General features: G+C 46.0%; 1 protein-coding gene across 2 annotated transcripts in view; it reads right to left on the reverse strand.

Moving 5' to 3' along the window:
- The window catches only part of LOC126100176 (glucose-6-phosphate exchanger SLC37A2), a 357,318-nt gene extending 337,160 nt beyond the window's left edge, over positions 1–20,158 (reverse strand). For both annotated transcript variants that reach the window (XM_049910732.1, XM_049910729.1), the window contains exon 1: positions 20,031–20,158. In XM_049910732.1, the coding sequence (XP_049766689.1) occupies positions 20,031–20,080 (50 nt within the window). In that variant the 5' untranslated portion in view covers positions 20,081–20,158. The remainder of the gene's footprint in view (positions 1–20,030) is intronic.
- Between the last annotated feature and the right edge of the window lie 203 nt (positions 20,159–20,361).

The following is a 20,361-nucleotide window of genomic DNA, read 5'->3' on the forward strand; positions in this document are numbered from 1 at the left end:
AAGTCCTTTGCTGTCTCTGACAGAATTACAATGTCATCGGCGAACCTCAAAGTTTTTATTTCTTCTCCATGGATTTTAATACATACCCCGAATTTTTCTTTTGTTTCCTTTACTGCTTGCTCAATATACAGATTGAATAACATCGGGGAGAGACTACAACCCTGTCTTACTCCCTTCCCAACCACTGCTTCCCTTTCATGTCCTTCGACTCTTATAACTGCCATCTGGTTTCTGTACAAATTGTAAATAGCCTTTCGCTCCCTGTATTTTACCCCTGCCACCTTTAGAATTTGAAAGAGAGTATTCCAGTCAACATTGTCAAAACCTTTCTCTAAGTCTACAAATGCTAGAAGCGTAGGTTTGCCTTTCGTTAATCTTTCTTCTAAGATAAGTCGTAAGGTCAGTATTGCCTCAGGTGTTCCAGTATTTCTACGGAATCCAAACTGATCTTCCCCGAGGTCGGCTTCTACTAGTTTTTCCATTCGTCTGTAAAGAATTCGTGTTAGTATTTTGCAGCTGTGGCTTATTAAACTGATTGTTCGGTAATTTTCACATCTGTCAACACCTGCTTTCTTTGGGATTGGAATTATTATATTCTTCTTGAAGTCTGAGGGTATTTCGCCTGTTTCATACATCTTGCTCACCAGATGGTAGAGTTTTGTCAGGACTGTCTCTCCCAAGGCCGTCAGTAGATCCAATGGAATGTTGTCTACTCCGGGGGCCTTCTTTCGACTCAGGGCTTTCAGTGCTCTATCAAACTCTTCACGCAGTATCGTATCTCCCATTTCATCTTCATCTACATCCTCTTCCAGTTCCATAATATTGTCCTCAAGTGCATCGCCCTTGTATAGACCCTCTATATACTCCTTCCACCTTTCTGCTTTCCCTTCTTTGCTTAGAACTGGGTTTCCATCTGAGCTCTTGATGTTCATACAAGTGGTTCTCTTATCTCCAAAAGTCTCTTTAATTTTCCTGTAGGCAGTATCTATCTTACCCCTAGTGAGATACGCCTCTACATCCTTACATTTGTCCTCTAGCCATCCCTGCTTAGCCATTTTGCACTTCCTGTCGATCTCATTTCTGAGACGTTTGTATTCCTTTTTGCCTGCTTCATTTACTGCATTTTATATTTTCTCCTTTCATCAATTAAATTCAATATTTCTTCTGTTACCCAAGGATTTCTACTAGCCCTCGTCTTTTTACCTACTTCCTCTGCTGCCTTCACTACTTCATCCCTCAAAGCTACCCATTCTTCTTCTACTGTATTTCTTTCCCCCATTCCTGTCAATTGTTCCCTTATGCTCTCCCTGAAACTCTGTACAACCTCTGGTTCTTTCAGTTTATCCAGGTCCCATCTCCGTAAGTTCCCACCTTTTTGCAGTTTCTTCAGTTTTAATCTATATGTCATAACCAATAGATTGTGGTCAGAGTCCACATCTGCCCCTGGAAATGTCTTACAATTTAAAACCTGGTTCCTAAATCTCTGTCTTACCATTATATAATCTATCTGATACCTTTTAGTGTCTCCAGGGTTCTTCCATGTATACGACCTTCTATCATGATTCTTAAACCAAGTGTTAGCTATGATTAAGTTGTGCTCTGTGCAAAATTCTACCAGGCGGTTTCCTCTTTCATTTCTTAGCCCCAATCCATATTCACCCACTACGTTTCCTTCTCTCCCTTTTCCTACACTCGAATTCCAGTCATCCATGACTAATAAATTTTCGTCTCCCTTCACTACCTGAATAATTTCTTTTATATCATCATACATTTCTTCAATTTCTTCATCATCTGCAGAGGTAGTTGGCATATAAACTTGTACTACTGTAGTAGGCATGGGCTTTGTGTCTATCTTGGCCACAATAATGCGTTCACTATGCTGTTTGTAGTAGCTAAACCGCACTCCTATTTTTTTATTCATTATTAAACCTACTCCTGCATTACCCCTATTTGATTTTGTATTTATAACCCTGTAGTCACCTGACCAGAAGTCTTGTTCCTCCTGCCACCGAATTTCACTAATTCCCACTATATCTAACTTTAACCTATCCATTTCCCTTTTTAAATTTTCTAACCTACCTGCCCGATTAAGGGATCTGACATTCCACGCTCCGATCCGTAGAACGCCAGTTTTCTTTCTGCTGATAACGACATCCTCTTGAGTAGTCCCCGCCCGGAGATCCGAATGGGGGACTATTTTACCTCCGGAATATTTTACCCAAGAGGACGCCATCATCATTTAATCATACAGTAAAGCTGCATGCCCTCGGGAAAAATTACGGCCGTAGTTTCCCCTTGCTTTCAGCCGTTCGCAGTACCAGCACAGCAAGGCCGTTTCGGTTATTGTTACAAGGCCAGATCAGTCAATCATCCAGACTGTTGCCCTTGCAACTACTGAAAAGGCTGCTGCCCCTCTTCAGGAACCACACGTTTGTCTGGCCTCTCAACAGATACCCCTCCGTTGTGGTTGCACCTACAGTACGGCTATCTGTATCGCTGAGGCACGCAAGCCTCCCCACCAACGGCAAGGTGCATGGTTCATGGGGGGAAAAAAGTACTAGCTTTAGTATTTTCGTTGATGGAAGAGTTACGAGTATTTATCATGCAATATAATTACGAGCTCATATGAGCACAGTCATTTGCCCGTTTCGATATGATGAAGCGATCACGAAATGATACGCGAATCCTCACAAATATAGGAGCAGATAAGGGGAGGGTCATGACCAGTTCCAAAGAACAATTTACCAAAATCTTCTATATTTTCACTTACATTTCCTGACAGAAAAAGTGAAGCAGACGGAAGACGTGGACTGATGTCAGTGCAACTTTCTACGTGTTGCGAGCTAACATCCCAAAGATGTCCGGGCTCAAATGCGGTTCCTCTTCGTTTAAAATGTCTTGCCTCAAACTCGTCTAGGGGATGAACCGCACATGTCGCACTAGACGCCCTAAATTAAACTCTTGTGACCCTTTGGTTAAATTGTCTGGCTGATGGCAAGTTTGCGATGTACAAAGTTAACATAACATATAATAACAGTAATAATAATATAGGGAACGAAATTAACGACCCATAAATGTTGTAGGCCGCACAGTTGCGATTTTTTCAGAATAATGTTTATACAGAAAGCAAAGTAATAGCGAAAGTGGTCATAATTAGAATTAATATTACATTCCAACGCATATCCATTTGACACAGTTCGATCACTCACGATTTCATCGAGAATTACCTGTCCAGTACAGCACCTCGTTAACTAAGAGTTCACACAATGGCGCGCGGCTGCTCACCGCTCAGAGACTATGTCCCGCGATACCACACAACGCGAAATTTTCTACATCTACATCTACATTTATACTCCGCAAGCCGCCCAACGGTGTGTGGCTGAGGGCACTTTACGTGCCCCTGTCATTACCTCCCTTTCCCGTTCCAGTCGCGTATGGTTCGCGGGAAGAACGACTGTCTGAAAGCCTCTGTGCGCGCTCTAATCTCTCTAATTTTACATTCGTGATCTCCTCTGGAGGTGTAAGTAGGGGGGAGCAATATATTCGATACCTCACCCAGAAACGCACCCTCTCGAAACCTGGCGAGCAAGCTACACCGCGATGCAGAGCGCCTCTCTTGCAGAGTCTGCCACTTGAGTTTGCTAAACATCTCCGTAACGCTATCACGCTTACCGAATAACCATATGACGAAACGCGTCGCTCTTCTTTGGATCTTCTCCATCTCCTCCGTCAACCTGACCTGGTACGGATCCCACACTGATGAGCAATACTCAAGTATAGGTCGAACGAGTGTTTTGTAAGCCACCTCCTTTGTTGATGGACTACATTTTCTGAGGACTCTCCCAATGAATCTCAACCTGGTACCCGCCTTACCAACAATTAATTTTATACGATAATTCCACTTCAAATCCTTCCGGACGCATACTCCCAGATATTTTACAGAAGTAACTGCTACCAGTGTTTGTTCCGCTATCATATAATCATACAATAAAGGATCCTTCTTTCTATGTATTCGCAACACATTGCATTTGTCTATGTTAAGGGTCAGTTGCCAAGTCGTTTCACTTCCTAGCTACCTAAAGACCCACTGTCCGCTTTCGTGTCTCAATCCGAACTGTGCACTTTGGTGTCTCCAGCCGAACTGTCCCTCTGGCCGTCTCCGGCCGCGTCCCCCGCGTGCCGAACATTGTCGCTCAACTGACTAGAGCAGTTCCCTTTCCTGAAGCCGTCTATCTGATTGGCTACAGCTTATTCTACATTATTTTACATTTTAACATATTTAAATAATCAAAGCTTGGCCACTTTCACGTTCTGAATAAATAACAATAATATCCATTACATAACAAACGTTAAATTCTTTTACATAAAACCAATATAATTTCCTTCTTAGCTTTGAATGTCACGGCCAGTAGCCTTGCGCCAATGTGCTTTCTGATAAATAAATAAAGAACAAAAGTAACTATTATGCACTAAACTTTACAACAAATCTTCTATTACCTAATGATACAATAAGGTGTCATGCTGCGTTTTGTGTGGAGGGAATGATGATGTGATGCTTAACTGAAAACACAGATAATTTAAATTTACTATATCTTTCCAATAAATAAAGTTAGAGTTGATATTTACAACATTTGTCGTTTTAATGATGCCGTTCTATATGAAATGTCGATCGCGGATCGACCAAAGCGTTCAGATTTTAGCATTCGGGTCTTTGTTACAAAACTTGTTAATTTCAATTTAACAGTAAATCCTAATCTGTTATACACTCCTGGAAATTGAAATAAGAACACCGTGAATTCATTGTCCCAGGAAGGGGAAACTTTATTGACACATTCCTGGGGTCAGATACATCACATGATCACACTGACAGAACCACAGGCACATAGACACAGGCAACAGAGCATGCACAATGTCGGCACTAGTACAGTGTATATCCACCTTTCGCAGCAATGCAGGCTGCTATTCTCCCATGGAGACGATCGTAGAGATGCTGGATGTAGTCCTGTGGAACGGCTTGCCATGCCATTTACACCTGGCGCCTCAGTTGGACCAGCGTTCGTGCTGGACGTGCAGACCGCGTGAGACGACGCTTCATCCAGTCCCAAACATGCTCAATGGGGGACAGATCCGGAGATCTTGCTGGCCAGGGTAGTTGACTTACACCTTCTAGAGCACGTTGGGTGGCACGAGATACATGCGGACGTGCATTGTCCTGTTGGAACAGCAAGTTCCCTTGCCGGTCTAGGAATGGTAGAACGATGGGTTCGATGACGGTTTGGATGTACCGTGCACTATTCAGTGTCCCCTCGACGATCACCAGTGGTGTGCGGCCAGTGTAGGAGATCGCTCCCCACACCATGATGCCGGGTGTTGGCCCTGTGTGCCTCGGTCGTATGCAGTCCTGATTGTGGCGCTCACCTGCACGGCGCCAAACACGCATACGACCATCATTGGCACCAAGGCAGAAGCGACTCTCATCGCTGAAGACGACACGTCTTCATTCGTCCCTCCCTTCACGCCTGTCACGACACCACTGGAGGCGGGCTGCACGATGTTGGGGCGTGAGCGGAAGACGGCCTAACGGTGTGCGGGACCGTAGCCCAGCTTCATGGAGACGGTTGCGAATGGTCCTCGCCGATACCCCAGGAGCAACAGTGTCCCTAATTTGCTGGGAAGTGGCGGTGCGGTCCCCTACGGCACTGCGTAGGATCCTACGGTCTTGGCGTGCATCCGTGCGTCGCTGCGGTCCGGTCCCAGGTCGACGGGCGCGTGCACCTTCCGCCGACCACTGGCGACAACATCGATGTACTGTGGAGACCTCACGCCCCACGTGTTGAGCAATTCGGCGGTACGTCCACCCGGCCTCCCGCATGCCCACTATACGCCCTCGCTCAAAGTCCGTCAACTGCACATACGGTTCACGTCCACGCTGTCGCGGCATGCTACTAGTGTTAAAGACTGCGATGGAGCTCCGTATGCCACGGCAAACTGGCTGACACTGACGGCGGCGGTGCACAAATGCTGCGCAGCTAGCGCCATTCGACGGCCAACACCGCGGTTCCTGGTGTGTCCGCTGTGCCGTGCGTGTGATCATTGCTTGTACAGCCCTCTCGCAGTGTCCGGAGCAAGTATGGTGGGTCTGACACACCGGTGTCAATGTGTTCTTTTTTCCTTTTCCAGGAGTGTAGATATGATCAATATTCGATTTTTATTGGGATCACCATGAAATTTTATGAAAGACGGCAGATTAAAGTTACGGTGGCTTGATTCCCTGCACTACTACAGAATTAAATAGTTTTCGTAAATTTTTCCCTTTATGACCGATCTTAGGTCCGCCAAATTTAACACTGCTACGTCTCCTTGGCCACAGAATCCTTCTACTGGATTTCCTTATGGCGTAGGTTCTCGCCTGTCTCACTGGCACACTACAGCGCTTTGGCCTCAATAGACAATAGACGCCTGTGAGTTTTCCCATCTCGTGCTGAATCTGCGCCCTTCGTGGCATCCGGTCCTGGACGGCAGGGTTCGCTTCACAATTCCTGTAGGCGGACTCTTTCGGCCATGTATTTAAATGAGAGCGGAATGCTCGTTAACTCACAGTGCACGCGCCATCGGCTAGTATACAGGGTGAAAAGTATTTAAACCGACAAACTCTGGGAGGTTGTAGGGGACATCAAAACAAATATTTTTCTCTAATGTCATTTTGTCCTATGAGGAGTATTTAAATCAGTAAAGGAAGATTTCTCTGGCGGCAAATTAATTAAACCAACAAAAACTTTTCCATTTTTTAATGACCAAGAGGCAACACATTAACACAACCCACTTTCAATTATAATAGATTTTCAAAAAAATGCCGGCCGCGGTGGTCTCGCGGTTCCAGGCGCGCAGTCCGGAACAGTGCGACTGCTACGGTCGCAGGTTCGTATCCTGCCTCGGGCATGGATGCGTGTGATGTCCTTAAGTTAGTTAGGTTTAATTAGTTCTAAGTTCTAGGGGACTGATGGCCACAACAGTTGAGTCCCATAGTGCTCAGAGCCATCATTTTTTTCAAAATGCCTCCATTGACACGTAAACAAAGGTTACACCGTCGGATCATGTTCTGTCTGACACGGGCGAAATCCTCAGGAGTATCCTGAATTGTTCCTGCTGCTGCTGCTATCCGGGCAACCAGATCCTCTTCTGATGCAACAGGAATTGCGTAAACAAGGTTGCGCATCTCTCCACACACAAAGAAGTCCAGAGGGGACATATCTGGGGATCGAGCAGGCCATGGTACAGGACCACCTCTGCCAATCCACATTTCTGGGAACCGTCTGTCCAGGAATCGACGCACACGACGACTGAAACGTGCCGGCGCCCCGTCATGTTGGAACCACATGCGTCGTCTTGTAGGGAGCGCAACGTCTTCCAGCAATTCGGGCAATGCTCTGGCGAGAAAATTATAATACTGCCTGCCATTTAATGGCCTAAGTAGCAGATACGGCCCAATTAAACAGTCCCCAACAGCACCGACCCACACATTAACGAAGAACCGCACTTGATGAGCGCTAGTAACTGTGGCATGTAGGTTATCCTCACTCCAAACATGCGAATTGTGCATGTTGAAGACTCCATCACGCCCGAACGTTGCTTCGTCGGTAAACAACACAGAGGATGGAAATGTAGGATGCATTTCACACTGTACCAGGTACCACTGCGGAAACTGTGCTCTGGGCGAAAAATCAATTGGTTCCAGGTTGTGGACACGCTGTAAGTGAAATGGACGTAACAATTGTTCTCGAAGGACTGTTCTTACGTCCGTCTGATTCGTCCCCATGTTACGTGCAATTGCACGAGTGCTGATTGAAGGATCCCGCTCCACATGCTACAAGACAGCTTCCTCAAATTGCAGCGTACTTACCGTGCGACGGCGTCCCTGTCCAGGTAATCTGCTAAATGACCCAGTCTCACGGAGACGTTGGTACACAGCAGCTAAGGTCGTATGATGCGGGATACGGCGATTAGGATATTGTTGTTGATAACCCGCTGTGCAGCTCGTCCGTTGCGGTGCGCTACGTAGTACGCACCAACCATAACAGTGTACTCACTCCAGGTGTATCGCTACATTAGTAAACAGAGACGAGCGCAATATGCCCTCTAACAACTGACGATCGTAATGCGCCCTCTAACAACTGAAGAGCGTAATATGGCCTCCACCGGTTTAAATAATCCTCATAGGAAAAATTGACATTATGGAAAAATATTTGTTTTGATGTCCCCTACAACCTCCCAGAACTTGTCGGCTTAAATAGTTTTCACCCTGTATAAATGATTAGAATTACAATTCTCTGTGACAAGTAGAACGGCAACCAGAGTGCACTAGCGTTGTTCGTGTTTAGCGTTCTTACCTGGGGCGGTAGGGTTTATAACCGACGTGAACAGCACCAGATTTTGAGTGGTCACTGTGAAGAACACGGAGATGCCGCGTACTCGTGTGAGTCAGTGTTATCAGCATCCCCCCCCCCCCCCCCTCATTGTGGGCCTCTATTTCGCCAAATGGTCGAATCGCGCAGTATCCAGATTTGTGGGGCTTTCGGATGGGACAGTGGTCTAACGTTGAATTTCAAATGGTTCAAATGGCTCTGAGCACTATGGGACTTAACATCTGAGGTCATCAGTCGCCTAGAACTTAGAACTACTTAAACCTAACTAAGCTAAGGACATCACACACATCCATGCCCGAGGCAGGATTCAAACCAGCGACCTTAGCGGTCGCGCGGTTCAAGACTGAAGCGCCTAGAACCGCTCGGCCACAGAGACCGGCGACGTTGGAGTGCTTGAGAACGTGAGGACAGCCACACTCGTCTTCGAAGTTCCGGTCGACCACGTATGACCGCTACAAGGGAGTATCGGTATATAGTGTACCAAGAGCATTGTAAACCATTAACTTCTGCGCTTGCCACCCGAGAACAAGTAGTTGACTCTTTGCAACATTCTGTATCATCCTGCAACATTGATCGTGGCCTAGCAGCAGCCGGGCTAGGGAATAGACTGCTGTAGCCGGCCGAGGTGACCGAGCAGTTCTAGGCGCTTCAGCCTAGAACCGCGCGACTCCTACGGTCGCAGGTTCGAATCCTGCCTCGGGCATGGATGTGTGTGATGTCCTTAGGTTAGTTAGGTTGAAGAAGTTCTAAGTTCTAGGGGACTGATGACCTCCAATGTTAAGTCCCATAGTGGTCAGAGCCATTTGAACCAATAGACTCCTGTTAACACCAGAGAAGAAATGGCTGCGTTTGGAGCAGTACCATGGCCGGTAAGCTTGCGCTGCCGTAGAATGGAGTCGAATTATTGTAAGACATCGTTGTCTCCTGACCTTCATTGCTTACATATTCCGCCCACACAATCATATTCCGCACATCAATATGATTCATTCGAACCCAAACTCGATAAGATAAAGTCAGTGTTGTATTAATTCATGTAAACGATATGCATATAACAAGTAAGTGCTCTGTGGGTGGTTGAAATACTCGAGGGTGGCATACACACATACATTCCAGACACGACGGTCACAGGAGCCTTTAGTTCGAGAGAGGGAGACCACACGCCAGGGAGCTGGTCCCTTCAGAGGACGACCCAGCCTATCTATGTCGGCCAGTGACCACCCATAGAGCAGACAGCAGTTGCCCGAGTGAAAGGAGGAACAACCCCATGTTCGGCTTAAAAGCAAATTCCGCTACATTATGTGGGAGCGCCCAGCCTATGCATTCTTTACACATAGCATGCAGTTTCAGAGATTTTCACAGGGAGACAGCAAACGCCAAATGCCGATACTACAGGTTTCCGGATTGGTCGCCTTAAACGAAACGTCATTCTCCCGTTTTAGATGAGCAATGGTGATTGGCAGACGATATTTCTGACGCCTTAACCTGAAAGAGTAATGGAAGAGACCGAAAGATATACCCCTTCACGTCTGGCGTGGAGAGGAGCCGTTCTGTTGTCGCTCTTGGAGCGTGAACACGTAACGAGAGCGTGCGCGCTCGTACGTGTACTCAAAGAGAGAGGAACAGTACTTCACTGGGAGAGCACCTCTGTCGAGAGCGATTCGAAGTGCGACTCTATATTGAGTCCTTGCGATTAAGCATTGTTCACTGTGTTGGCCACCACACTTATTGGGCGGTGTGAACGGACAGAGTTATAGATAAACGTCTGTGAGCGAATTTTTGAGTGGCATCACGGTGGACTGGTTATCTGACCGGTGTACCACCCCAATAGTTAGACTAGGGGCGAATAGGAGTCCTTGACTTCATCAAGGCGTAGGGAGAGTTTGATTGGTGAAGGTCAATCCAGATAGAACGAGAGTTATCTTATTTTTCAGCAGCGAGCGGCGCAGACAGCAGTCATCGCAGCTTACGGTATTGTGCGCTACAGCTCTTGCGAGCCCCATATTTCATCCACAACAGTACACTTCACTGCATTTCACACGCGACAGCCTCGACCGTACCTAGCAACATTCTAAAGGATAATTATTCAAGTTGAGTAGGCGCAGCTCTCAGCCATCCTGCCAAGTCAATGACAATCCTAAACTTTGTATAGAAATTTCATTAGCGAATGCTATCCTTGAGAGGTAACTTCACATTCCGAAAAGAACCAGGATATAACTTGTTCAATTTACAACTAAAAGTGCCATTGTGATTTCTCAGAATTTTTGCAAAATAAGTAATAACTTTCGTTAGTTTCATGTTTTTCTTACACTAACTAGCACTACTCCAGTACCCAAGTATCCCACTAGTTATGTAAGAAATTTTGTGAATTTTTGTGTCATTTCCTTACAGCGGACGACTCCAGAAGATATTTATTGCTGAAAGTTTTTCAGACACTTCTCTTTAGAACGTTAGGAGCGTCTGTGTGACTTCTGTAGTAGTGTGGGGGTGGAAATTGCATCTTGCAGGAGCCACAGGGTAAAGGGTACACCTCAGATTAATCCGTTGCGCAGAATGACAGAATAGCAACCCACACGCTCACATTATGTTCAGGGATCTATCGCGGATCCGCACACGCCCGGATGACCATCGTCGGCGGCTATGGCGGCGACCTCGGCAGAGATCCCATTCTTCCAATGCTTTGGAGAGCCACAGCGGTGTTCCTTGTCGTGTCAGGTGCGGGGAGCCGTCAGGTATGCCTCCAGGTGACGGCTAGTGCTGACTGAGGGAATTCTGACAGCACAACGGCACATCACGAACGTATTGCACCCTCGTGTCTTATCTCTCGTGCGACAATATCGTGGTGCCGTTTTTCAAGAGGACAATGCTCGTCTGCACACGATAGTTATCTCTATGAACTGTTGCGCAATACTGAGGTTCTCACGTGGCTGGCAGGATCCCCAGATTCGTCGCTGATAGAACTTGTGTGGGACCCGTTATGACGTCAACTCGCCGCCAGAGGCAGTATTCGGGATATCAAGCACCAGTTACAACAGTTGTGCGCCATCTTGCCCCAGGAGATGATACAACGGCTTTGCGACAGACCTCCCAACCGAATCAGGGCATGCCTCTAGGCCAAATGTGTGTAGCTTCTTATAGGTAAGTGGTCTCATACTGTCAAGTCTTTGTACATTTGACACGATACTGTAATCACTGAGATACCGTCACATACCCTCTCAACCTGTGAAGTTTCAGTTCGTGTCCTCTTCCCCTTCTCGGTGCTTCATTTTCTTCGTCAGGTAACGAACATCAGTTTTGAAATTTTTAGCCGACTTAATGGGAAAAAGGGGGAAGGAGTATATAGAGGGTCTATACAAGGGCGATGTACTTGAGGACAATATTTTGGAAATGGAAGAGGATGTAGATGAAGATGAAATGGGAGATATGATACTGCGTGAAGAGTTCGACAGAGCACTGAAAGACCTGAGTCGAAACAAAGCCCCGGGAGAACTACTGACGGCCTTGGGAGAGCCAGTTCTAACAAAACTCTACCATCTGGTGAGCAAGATGTATGAGACAGACGAAATTCCCTCAGACTTCAAGAAGAATATAAATAATCCAATCCCAAAGAAATCAGATGTTGACAGATGTGAAAATTACCGAACTATCAGTGTAATAAGTCACGGCTGCAAAATACTAACGTGAATTCTTTACAGACGAAGGGAAAAACTAGTAGAAGCCGACCTCGGGGAAGATCACTTTGGATTCCGTAGAAATACTGGAACACGTGAGGCAATACTGACCTTACGACTTACCTTAGAAGAAAGATTAAGGAAAGGCAAACCTACGTTTCAAGCTTTTGTAGACTTAGAGAAAGCTTTTGACAATGTTGACTGGAATACTCTCTTTCAAATTCTGAAGGTGGCAGGGGTAAAATACAGGGAGCGAAGAGCTATTTACAATTTGTACAGAAACCAGATGGCAGTTATGGGTCGAGGGACATGAAAGGGAAGCAGTGGTTGGGAAGGGAGTAAGACAGGGTTGTAGGCTCTCCCCGATGTTATTCAATCTGTATATTGAGCAAGCAGTAAAGGAAACAAAAGAAAAATTCGGAGTAGGTATTAAAATCCATGGAGAAGAAATAAAAACTTTGAGGTTCGCCGATGACATTGTAATTCTGTCAGAGACAGCAAAGGACTTGGAAGAGCAGTCGAATGGAATGGACAGTGTCTTGAAAGGAGGATATAAGATGAACATCAACAAAAGCAAAACAAGGATAATGGAATGTAGTCGAATTAAGTCGGGTGATGCTGAGGGAATTACATTAGGAAATGAGACACTTAAAATAGTAAAGGAGTTTTGCTATTTGGGGAGCAAAATAACTGATGATGGTCGAAGTAGAGAGGATATAAAATGTAGACTGGCAATGGGAAGGAAAGCGTTTCTGAAGAAGAGAAATTTGTTAACATCGAGTATAGATTCAAGTGTCAGGAAGTCGTTTCTGAAAGTATTTGTATGGAGTGTAGCCATCTATGGAAGTGAAACATGGAAGATAAATAGTTTGGACAAGAAGACAATAGCAGCTTTCGAAATGTGGTGCTACAGAAGAATGCTGAAGATTAGATGGGTAGATCACATAACTAATGAGGAAGTGTTAAATAGGATTGGGGAGAAGAGAAATTTGTGGCACAACTTGACCAGAAGAAGGGATCGGTTGGTAGGACATGTTCTGAGGCATCAAGGGATCACCAGTTTAGTATTGGAGGGCAGTGTGGAGGGTAAAAATCGTAGAGGGAGACCAAGAGACGAATACACTAAGCAGATTCAGAAGGATGTAGGTTGCAGTAGGTACTGGGAGATGAAGAAGCTTGCACAGGATAGAGTAGCATGGAGAGCTGCATCAAACCAGTCTCAGGACTGAAGACCACAACAACAACAACAACAATGGGAAAAATCATGTGTCAAAACTAAGGATCTCAAATACGGCGAGGAATTATACTTTTTAGATACTTCCCTGTCGACGTTGATGCACTTTCAGCCTCACCGGCTGCAGAGAATATTCCGGAGTGCTTAAGTCTTCCATTCACAAGTCGACCACTCCTACCGCCGAGAACGCATCCGGCATCTTCGTGGTTCGACCGAATCTGCGTAAGGAAAGCCCGTAAGGGAAATGTATTCCTCTGAGAATAAGTTTCAGAGATACTGGCCGAAACTGAGTAAGGAAAGCCCGAAAGGCAAATATCTTCCACTAAGAAAAAGTTTCAGAAATATTGGCCGTTGCCAAACGTAAGCGGAAATGACCGAAACAAGCAGTTTGCTCCCATTCACATGCTTCCAGATCCGTACTATTTTTCAAAATTTGCGTTGATGTATTCCTCTGCTCTGCAATCTCATTGAAGCTATGCTCTAGCGATTTAATGAGCGCTAAGTAATAATAATTTCGTGTCGCTCAATGGCCTGTTGCGAGACCTTCAATTGGACGCTACCTCGGCGACTTGCGTCTTCTTAACATACTCCTGCTATCCATCCAAAGTTTAACGTCGAATCCGAACACGTGTCAAATATTCGCATGAGAGGTGAATGATTCACAAAAAGACAGTGCGAAAATTCAGAGGTCCTAGTAGGACTCGATCCTACGACCTTTCACTATGCAGGCACGTGCTTTACTACAAGGCCACAAGGCAACAGTTTTCAGTTATTATTAAAATAAAGCTATCATGTGATAGTTTGAATACCACAGTGCTCTACTAGGCATGACCCAGTTGGAGCTGGAATGTCGTTGCCTTCCTACAACCTAAAAACTAACTTTACCCAGCCCGTTATAGGCGGAGCTAAAGATTAAAGTCGATTCTGAATCACGGTGCCACTCGACAGATTACGCAACAACAACCATTGATAGAGGTGAAAGAGATGAAAAGTGACAGGAAAAAAACCTAGTACTGACTGGGGTTCAAACTCAGGATCTTCGGATCCATTGTGTGGCAGTTTACCGCTGAGTCAGCAAACGTATTATTTTAATAATTAAACATGCACCTATTATTGAAATTATTCTTACAGTCGTAGGCATCTGTTGCAAGTAAGTTGTTTAAGAACAGAAATGATCTACCGTGGGTTAACTGTGAAATTCACAGAATGCTGAAGATGCAAAAGCTGCTGCACACTCGGTTCGAAAGAGAAATCGCAGATGACGATACGCAAAGGTTAGTAGAGATTCGTGCGTCTGTGAAAAATACTATGTGCGAAGCATGTAACAACTACCACCGTCATACGTTAGCAAAAGATATGGCGGAGAACCCGAGAAAATTCTGGTCCTATATAAAATCGCTAAGTGCATCTAAGGCTTCCATCTAGTCATTCAATCACCAGTGTGATGTGGCAAAACGAAGGACGAAGTTTTAAATTCCACGTTTAAGAAACCATTCACGTAGTGGAATCGTGCAAGCATACCGTCATTTGACCAGCATAGTGGGTTCCGTGTGGCTGACATAAGAATAAATATCTGTGCCATAGAGAAATAACTGATACAGTTGAACACAAATAGCTCGCCAGGTCCGGATGGAATCTCATTTCGGTTTTACAAAGAGTACACTACGGCATTAGCACCTTCCTTAACTTCCATTTATGGTGAATCTCTTGTCCAGTGCAAAGTTCCAATCGACTGGAAAAAAGCCCAGATGTATAAGAAGTGTAAAAGAACGGACTCACCAAATTACAGGCCAATATCCTTAACGTCAGTTTGCTACAGAATTCTGAGTCCGAACTTTATAAATTTCCTAGAGACCGAAAAGCTTATGTTCACAAATCGACGCGGTCTATAAAACAACGCTTGTGTTAAACTCCGATCGCCCCTTCCCACATGATATACTGCGAACTATGGATGAAGGGCAGCAGGGTGATTCTATATTGCTAGATTTACGAAAAGCATTTCACACGGTAGCCCACTGTAGACTGTCAACGAGGGTACGAACACACGGAATATGTTGCCAGATATTTGAGTCGCTCAAAGACTTCTTAAGTAATAGAACCCAGTATGTTGTCCTCGACGGCGAATGTTCACCAAAGGCAAGGGTGTCGTCAGGTGTGTTCCAGGAAAGTGTGACAGGAACGTTATTATTTTCTATACAGAGTGACCATTAATAAAACCGACAAACTGCAGGAACGGATTCCGGACAAGAAACAGAGGAAAAAAAGTCCTGTCAAATCCGGAAATGCATCGTTGCCACTGTAGATGGTAATGACGAATGAAAGCCCCTTTGACAACGTGCCATGAGTTGCTTGTGCGTAGCGGGCTGTGTGACGCAGCGTACTGTGAGCAACAGAATGGTCCGGTATTCACGTCGGGAACAAGCCGAGGTGGTGTTTGCGTACTGCCGAGCAGGTGGGCTATACCAAAAGAAGTACTCCACAGACACCAACCACATCACGCAACATTTCAAGCCCTTTTCGGGCCATCGTGTGATCATGGATCCTTTCAGACAGACGAATGTGCTGGGAGGTGGCAAATGTGGGTACACCAGATTAGGCAGACTGGGTTCTACAGGATACGGAAACGAACCCTGGTACAAGGTCCAAGCAAGTGTCCCGCCAACATGGTGTAAGCGAAAGTACGATTATGTTTAGCCTGCGTGACAACCACTAGTATTCCTATCACCTGCAGTACCATGGAAGTTGTAAGGGGTCCGTAGGCCCTTACTATAAGTTTGCACTCGGCACAGGTCGATAGGGCGAACGATCGATTGTGTCGTGTTGCGAGAGCGAGAGTGAGTTGAGTCAGTCCCATGTTGCGGGCCGAGCTGTGTGGAGGCCAGCTGTTGTAATGCAAGTTTTTACCGACAAAGGGAGTGGCCATCGCCGCGGTTTAACCCCTTTGTATTAGAATAATATCGGGAAAGTGGAGAAGTATAATTACGAGAGTGATCAGTAATATTTCTAGTGCCGATATTTTGGTTTCGCGTCTACCGCGCCGGCATCATTTTGGATTGCAGTGTTGGATTGCAGTGTTGGATTGCAGTGATTGGATTAGCAAACGACGATAATGAATAACGAAGAAGCCTGAGCCGAGATTAGCCGTAATTAGATATGTATGACGAAGGCAGTGGCTGTCTCCTTCTTTTTGTGTTTTTGAGACGAATATAGGTTCCTGATTAGTGAAACTGTGTTGGTGTTTCTTCTTGTTACCAGACATTTCATTATTACAGCATTTGAGAAGGACAAACTGGAAAGTAACAACTCCGTAGCAGTCAATTCCGATTGCCAGCCCCATTAGCTACACGGTCACATTAATTAATAATTATTGGGCTGCTATTCGATCAGATCGGCAAATAATATAAATCTGAGGTGTTACAAGGTGGCCCTTAACACCTGTTGTGATCAGGATGCTATGCAGCCCTGCACTCTGTTCCGCGACGATTTGTTGTAGTTGCACCACACCGTCCATTTCATAGGACCTTTTTTACTTCATTTCCAATTAGGAATCCTTCCCAGAAGTTTAGATTTTTTATTTACGTTCTTCCTGTATACATAAATATCGGGCGGACAATCTGCAGTTGTTTGCTGATGACGCAGTGGTGTACGAGAAGGTGTCAGAGATGAATCACTGTAGGATGAGATATGTGGTGTCACCGCCAGACACCACACTTGCTAGGTGGTAGCCTTTAAATCGACCGCGGTCCGTTAGTATACGTCGGACCCGCGTGTCGCCACTATCAGTGATTGCAGACCGAGCGCCGCCACACGGCAGGTCTAGTCTAGAGAGACTTCCTAGCACTCGTCCCAGTTGTACAGCCGACTTTCCTAGCGATGGTTCACTGTCTAAATACGCTCTCATTTGCAGAGACGACAGTTTCGCATAGCCTTCAGCTACGTCATTTGCTACGGCCTGGCAAGGCGCCATATTCAGTTACTATAATGGCTATCTTCAAGAATGTATTCTGAACAGATAACATTGTGAATCATGTACCGTCAAGAACGACGTTCATCATTAATGGATTAAAGTTAAGTATCAAACTAATTACGTCCGCTTTCTGAATTCTCATTCCTTGTCATGTTCCAGACCTCACGTCAGTATAGTTCTTCCCTCCTCACACCAGCCTGCGTGAGCTAACACGCATGCATTTCGGCCTCCACTAGTAACACGGTGTTGGCTCTTCTGCTAACACAGCACGTTAGACAAAATTTAGAGTTGATGTGATGAATGGCAGCTGGGTATAAATGTAGAAAAGTGTTAGTTAATGCGAATGAGTAGGAAAAACAAACCCGTAATGCTCGGATACAGAATAAGTAGTGTCCTGCTTGAAACAGTCACATAGTTTAAATACCTGGGAATAAAGTTGCAAAACGATTCGAAATGGAACGAGCATGTGAGGATTGTGGTAGGGAAGGCGAATGGTCGATTTTGGTTTATTTGGAGAGTTTTAGGAAAGTGTAACTCATCTGTAAAGGACACCGCATATAGGACGCTAAAGCGACCTATTAGTGAGTACTGATGGAGTGGTTAGGCTGCTTTCAGCTCGGATGAAGACATCGAAGCAATTCAGAGGCAGGCTGCTAGATTTGTTATCGGATGGTTCGAACAATGCGCAAGTAGGTTACAGTACGCTTGTTCGCCCACTGCTTGAATACTGCTCACCAATGTGGGATCCGTACCAGATAGGGTTAATAGAAGAGATAGAGAAGATCCAACGGAAAGCAGCGCGCTTCGTTACAGGATCATTTAGTAATCGCGAAAGCGTTACGGAGATGATAGATAAACTCCAGTGGAAGACTCTGCAGGAGAGTCGCTCAGTAGCTCGGTACGGGCTTTTGTCAAAGTTTCGAGAACATACCTTCACCGAGGAGTCAAGCAGTATATTGCTCCTTCCTACGTATATCTCGCGAAGAGACCATGAGGATAAAATCAGAGATTAGAGCCCACATGGAGGCATACCGACAATCTTTCTTTCCACTAACAATACGAGACTAGAGTAGAAGGGAGAACCGATAGAGGTACTCAGGGTACCCTCCGCCACACACCGTCAGGTGGCTTGCGGAGTATGGATCTAGATGTAGATATTGCGGAGATGCTTCGGGATCTCAAAAGGGAATCAATCCCTGGAGGGGAGGCGACTTTCTTTTGGAGGAACACTGCTGGGAAAATTTAGAGAGCCGGCATTTGAAACTGACTGCAGAACTCTACTACTGGTGGTCAAAAAGATTTCGATTTTGCAGCCGGTCGTCGTAAACTTCATTGCACGATATTTCGGCTGGACAACTTCCAGCCGTCTTCAGGTGAGTCGAACGAGGGCTGACGAAGACGTTCTCCGTTCCAGCTTTATAGTGCGCTGATAGTGCAGCCGCGCATGCGTTGCAGTCCCGGAGACAGAAGGGCCACACCGACCAGCGGCAGCGCCCTCGGTGGTGGAACTGCAGTACTCAGCTGCCGTCGCTATTGTCGCCGGCCGCAGCTATCGAAGTCTTCTGGCGTCTTCGTCTCGAGCAAATTTGGAGATGACGGGATTCCATGCGTTATTGAATTGGTAACCACTGTCACGGTTCATTAGATTTCCCGCAAAACGTACTTCAAATGATTCTTTGATAATGGAGTTCCAAAACGTTTTTGCAGTGGCCAAAAATCGAAGTTTTGTCGTACTCCATTGAATATCCGTTAGAAATACAATGTTCCGCAACTGCAGACTTACTGGGTTGCAGTAGGCGAGTGCAACGTTGATGTTCTGTACAACGCTCTTCCACTGCACGCGTTGTCTGTCCTATATAGGCGATACCACATTGACACGGTATTTTGTAAATTCCCGACTTCCGCAGTAACAAATCATCCTCCACCGACCCCAGCAAATCCGAAGGACGAAAAACCACTTTCACATTAAAACGATTAAGAATCCTTGCTATCTCGAAGGAGATATTTCCGACAAAGGGAAGAAAAGCTAGGGACTTGGCTGGCGCGTCCTCTTTATCCACTTACCGGTTCCTGGCTCCAACAAACATTTCACATAAAGACCACGAAGGCAAGATACGAGCCATTATGGCTCATACGGAGGCTCAAAGTCGTTTTTTCCCTCCCTCTGTTTGCGAGGGGAACAGGAAACGAAACGACTACAAGCGACGCAGGGTACCCTCCGCCACGCACCATACGGTGGCTTGCTGACTATGTATGTAAATGAAGGTGCAGATTTTTTTGAGGGGGGGGGGACAGGCACTGTCGATGTAAATAATTAATGTTTAGTAGAAGTAGCGTCCATACTCATCATCCGGAGGGGGATTAGACAATACTCTCTCATCACACCTTTCCCCCCAAAAGAGAGCCCGAAGGTTAACATATTTTAAAAATCGTCCTAAATTACGAATACCCGCTGACCTCGTTCAGAAGCGAACACTGGATGCACGCGTGCGTGTAGTGAGAATGGAAACACAGTAGAGGCACATTTAAACCCGAGGTCTTACCCCAAGATGGATGCGAGCCGTTGACATAGCGTACACGACAAATGCCCTCAAGCATTACCCTGTATTGTAGGAACGGCCGATCTGAACCACGCTGAACAGTGCGCCTCGAGCCGATTTCGTGACGTCACTGTAAAATTCGTGATCACAGTCAACTGTAGACTGACCCGTGGCTTGTAGTTGGACGGCGCGACTTACCGACCCCAGTCCCACAAGGCGGTGACGTCACTCCGCCTCGCCAGCAGCATTGATGTGCGCCTCGCCGTGCTCTCTCTTCCACAGGTCGACACGGGCGCCGCACCGCACCACACACACACCGCACACGCAGACTCGCACTGGGGACAGACAATCTGGCGGAGGCCCTCTTTATGCCGACACCGGGGTGCGTGACTGCTGCGCAGCTGTGCCGTTGCTGTCGTATCGCGTAGCGTTCCTCCTTCCTGCTATCACTGCAACCCAACTGATCTTCCCACCTTTAGCCTTCCCTACTTTGCTTACTACTTATAAGGCTGCAACACAGATGTGATAT

This window comes from Schistocerca cancellata, chromosome 9 (genome assembly GCF_023864275.1).
Source record: "Schistocerca cancellata isolate TAMUIC-IGC-003103 chromosome 9, iqSchCanc2.1, whole genome shotgun sequence".
In the NCBI taxonomy this organism is placed as follows: Eukaryota; Metazoa; Arthropoda; class Insecta; order Orthoptera; family Acrididae; genus Schistocerca; species Schistocerca cancellata.